The following is a 4,585-nucleotide window of genomic DNA, read 5'->3' on the forward strand; positions in this document are numbered from 1 at the left end:
TAAAATTTTGGGGCATCAAACACTTGATTTTTTTATGTAACAGTATATGGTTGAAATGTCTTTATTTATTTCAGAATAAAAGTCTTTAATGTTTTCATTGGGGGGAGCAAATGCACATATCGAGGGGACGTGCACGCTGCCTCCTGACATGTACAATGGGATTACAACAGATATGAAGAAGTAGGAAAGCAGTTAATAACAGGACTAACTGAAGAAAAGCACAGTATAACATTAGGGAATGTACTTAGAAAGACAACAAGGAATATTCATAAACCTCTAGCCTATTTACTTAGGCTATTTAAGAGTAACAGGACTAAGAGAGAATGAAGTCTTTTTTTTGTTTCCGCCGCACTCCGGTCCAGTAGGTGGCGGTAAAACACCGGAAAGCTACCATTAAAACTTTAAAAAAAAAAAAAAAGCAAGAAAGACTTAAATGTGAGCGGGAGCTACAGTATGCCGAAATATGCCACAACATGCAGTTATATTTTTAATTTGTGCGTTGGGACTCATTCAGAAAGGTAAGTAGCAGAGTAAACTGTGTAAACCTGCTGCACATAGAGACAACTTCCGCATATTGACAGTAGATACAGTACAGTAAGAAGTAAAGATGTGACACCATGAAGTCATATTTCCTTGGTTCGGTGTGAGTCTTTCAGAAAGACGAGGAAGTGATACATAAATCTGTCTTTCTCATATCTTATACAGCACAGGCCTGTATGTGATTTATTTCTCTTTACCGCAGCTGTGTAACTGTTGTGTTGTTCATTGTAGTTTCGGCGGTCCACACCATTGCAGTGTGCAAACACGTTTTACAGGGCAGGTGCTCATGTGGAGAACAGGGCACCCCTTCCGCATCTTTTATTTTTATTTGATGTTGTTTTATTTTTATATATTTGTGTATTTCTGCATATGTGCTGATGCAAAAAGTAAATAAATAAAAAAATGTTTTTTTTAAATGCTCACAAGTGCGCCCTGCAGGGAGGTTTATACCTGCTCTTGACCTTGAGTCCTGTCAGGATGTAAGAAGTTTATTGTCATATGCACAGGACAAAAACTCAGTGGTTTACACCATACAATGGCACACACCTCTGCCTCACCTCTGACACTGTCCTCCCTGCAGGTCTAGCAGCTGTGGTAGAGACTCAGCAGACTGTGATGGCAGCAGTGGGAGAAGAGGCTCTTTTAAACTGTCAGCTGATGCAACCTAAAGATGTTCTTCAAGTCACATGGCAGAAAATTTTACCTGACAAGGAGCAGAATGTCGCTACTTACACCGAATACTTTGGTGAGAAAGTGAATCCTGACTTTAGAGATAAAGTGGAGTTTAAATATGCTGGACTGCAGAACAGCTCCATAGTTATCAGGAGGGTGACGGGGGAAGATGAAGGATGCTATCACTGTTTGTTTAACTCCTTCCCTGACGGAGCTCTCATTGGTTCAACCTGCCTCCAACTCTATGGTAAGAACCTTACAGTGTTGTTAAAGACATCTCCATCATCCTTAAAGTATGTCCTGTAAAAACTTGATGTGATGTTTTTAAATGTGTGGTGTGTGCAGAGCTGCATGAACCCGTTCTACATGTCAGAGAATCAAACTCTCCTGAAGAGGCAGTTGTGTCCTGCTCGGCCACAGGTCAACCTGCTCCCACAGTAACACTGACTGTCCCTCACTACAACTCTACCAGTGTCACCAACACCAACGCTACAGTCACTGTCACCGCTACAGCCGTGCTGCCTCGTCTCCATGGCAACAGCACACAGGTTGGATGTGCAGTGCGAGTGCTCTCAGGTCCTCAGATAGAGGTGTTTACCATGATTCCTGAGGTCACACTGTCGTCTGCTGATGGTGAGAAACACCTCGGCGTCACTAAGCGAACCTTTATGTGGCCTCATGTCAGTCTCACCATTTGATCTGTAGTTGCTTTATGAATGTTGAGTGTTACTAATTTTCCTCTCTTCTCACAGATGTCACTTTGATCACTGTGTTGGTCGTGGTGTCCTGTGTTTGTGTTGCTGCTGCAGTCATCATCATCCTGCTTATAAGGAAACATCAGAACAGGTAAATTTAAACTTGCCTTGTTGTAACATCAGTGTCTCACAGTTAATATTATAATTACTGATTGAGATTTATTTAGACAAAACCCACAAATAAATGTTTGTTCAGCACTGACTTTTCTTAAATCCTTCAATGTGTCACACAGAGACTGTGAGGAGAACAGGACACCACAAAAAACAACTAAACGGACTGAGTAAGTCACTGAATTCATTTTTCACATGTACTTTCATCTGTACCTCCCTAACTCATGTGTTTTATGCAGTCAACCACAATGCACTGTACTCTTCATGGACCTTTGTGTATTCATAGTCAGCATGTTTATCATCACTGTTGTTCAGAGTGATTTGGAAACTGACTAATATCTTGTTTTTATCTGAAGGCCCAAAACACCTTTAATGAATGAAGAGAACAATGTACGGCAACGGACGTCTCCTGAGAAAAATAAAGAAAACGGCTCCCCAAAAGAATCATCTCTGATAGCAGGGTGTCAGCGACAGCTGTTTTTACCATAGCCACAAGACCATTAAACCAAAACAGAGGAACTAGAAGAAAGCAGCTCCCTGAAGCTTCAACAGTCACATGTAGAGCTCTGAAGCAGGTAACTTCACTCTAACTCAGAGTCACAGTGACTGCAACACAGTGCAACAGTAAAGCTTTGATTCAAACTAATCTAACAGGCAGATGACCACAATACAAGCTGATGTGTTTTGATGACAACAAGGAAATGTCCTGTGAGGTGGTCAGGTGATTATTTTATTCCAAAGTAGCACACACTATAATGCAGCTATAAAGCTTAATTCAAAGCTAACGTATTAAATAACACACATAATGTTATATTCTGCATAATATTTTCTATGTTTGCACTTATATGTTTCTGCACTTGATGTTCTGTGCAGTATGTCCAACACATTTCTAATGATTAAATGTTTTAGATTTGATAATTATTCTCTGACTGTTTGTTAATTTATTTTTGTTTTGTTTATAAAACAAGTGTGTTAATGTCATGAGAGATTTGGCATCTGTGCACTACACGTTTTGTTGCCTCTGATTCTTACTTATGACAGGTGTTTGTCCAGTGATGTATGTCTCTGGATAGTTATAACTGAAAAAATATGAGAGTGTTTAGAAAGTCTTTTCACTGCACCAACCTGCCACAAAGAACTTTGAGTCAATAACACTTGATGGAGAAATGAAATGATTTAGCCACACAATTATTCTCTGCCATGATCTTTTAATGTAAATATTTTGTCACATCTGTAAAAGTCTTACAGTAATTCACTGTTATGTATGTATAGATGTATACATAATTTTATGACTGCTTCTCTGTGTAAACTGAAATATGGCAAAGATGTTTACAGGGGACTACGGATGCTAAAAACAACTGCCATTCTTCCATTTTTTATAATGCTGCTATTAAATAAAATGTAATAATTGTAAGCACAGCCATTCTTGGTTTCCATAGGGGCCTGTATGTATACTGAAGGTAAATGATGAATGTGTGTGAGTCTTGTATTAAAGAAATCACCAGGTCTATATCTGATTCCCTTTGCTGTTGGTCCACTTTTTGGTGTACCGTAAGGATGTTTTCATATATAGTCCTTTTTAAACAACTCTTTAAGTGCACCAAAAAGTGAACCAACAATAAAGGGAATGAGTTCCTGAAACAGATTCAAAAGAATCTGTATCAGGAAATGTCTGGATAAATGCACATGTAATGACAGTGAGACGTAGACTGACTGAATGTGGAGAAACAGACACTATTAAAACTGCACTTATTTTTCTTGAGACATCTCAGGCTGTTCATCTGTTTTGTGAAAGGATGAATGTCTACATATGTGCTTCCAATTCTTTACACAAAAAAGTAAAATATTGGAGCTGATGGTATTTATAGCTTAATGTGCCATGGTTTTATTGGTCCGGCCCATCTGAGATCAAATTTGGCTGAATGTGGCCCATGAACTAAATTGAGTTTGAGACCCCTGGTCTAGATCACATGCTATTGCACTGGAAGGCCTGAAAAAAAAAACAGATTAAACCACGTCTGCCAGTAATGCTTGCAAGGACGCAGGACGAGGAGTAGTTTGGTCTATGCAAGATAATGCATGTCTGCAGATGTGGAACAGAACACATCAAATGGCAACAGTCTGCAGCACAGAAACACTAAGGTTTTCCTCCAGTTTAGTTCATATGAAAGTGAGTGGCTTCATAACCAAACTGCAGGGCCACATCGAAGTCAAAACAAAACTATGTCATACATATATATAGGCTTCGGTTCATTTAAAAAGGACTACATGTGAAAACATCCTCAAGTGCGCCTGATTGGACCCTATGGCGGCCGGTTCTGGCCCATGGGCCACATGTTTGACACCCCTGGTTTAGAGACAGATGAGCTGTTAAAAGAAACTGGTGACTTATAAGAAGCAATACTCTAACTAGCAAATCATATCTGATGTTTTTCATTCAATGCATTGGATATCTGCTGCAGATTTTCAGCAGCACGTGCACAAAATGGCCACCGGAGGTCCTGCTT

General features: G+C 39.6%; 1 protein-coding gene across 1 annotated transcript; it reads left to right on the plus strand.

The window, feature by feature from the left end:
* Nucleotides 1–393: 393 nt before the first annotated feature.
* Nucleotides 394–3,846, plus strand: LOC117255909 (uncharacterized). The gene is made up of 6 exons (XM_078165895.1): nucleotides 394–518; nucleotides 1,121–1,459; nucleotides 1,558–1,845; nucleotides 1,965–2,058; nucleotides 2,201–2,248; nucleotides 2,435–3,846. The coding sequence occupies exons 1-6, from the start codon at nucleotides 464–466 to the stop codon at nucleotides 2,565–2,567; spliced, it is 957 nt and encodes a 318-aa protein (XP_078022021.1). The 5' UTR covers nucleotides 394–463; the 3' UTR covers nucleotides 2,568–3,846.
* The last annotated feature ends 739 nt before the right edge of the window (nucleotides 3,847–4,585 follow it).

This window comes from Epinephelus lanceolatus, chromosome 24 (assembly GCF_041903045.1).
Source record: "Epinephelus lanceolatus isolate andai-2023 chromosome 24, ASM4190304v1, whole genome shotgun sequence".
NCBI classification, from domain to species: domain Eukaryota; kingdom Metazoa; phylum Chordata; class Actinopteri; order Perciformes; family Serranidae; genus Epinephelus; species Epinephelus lanceolatus.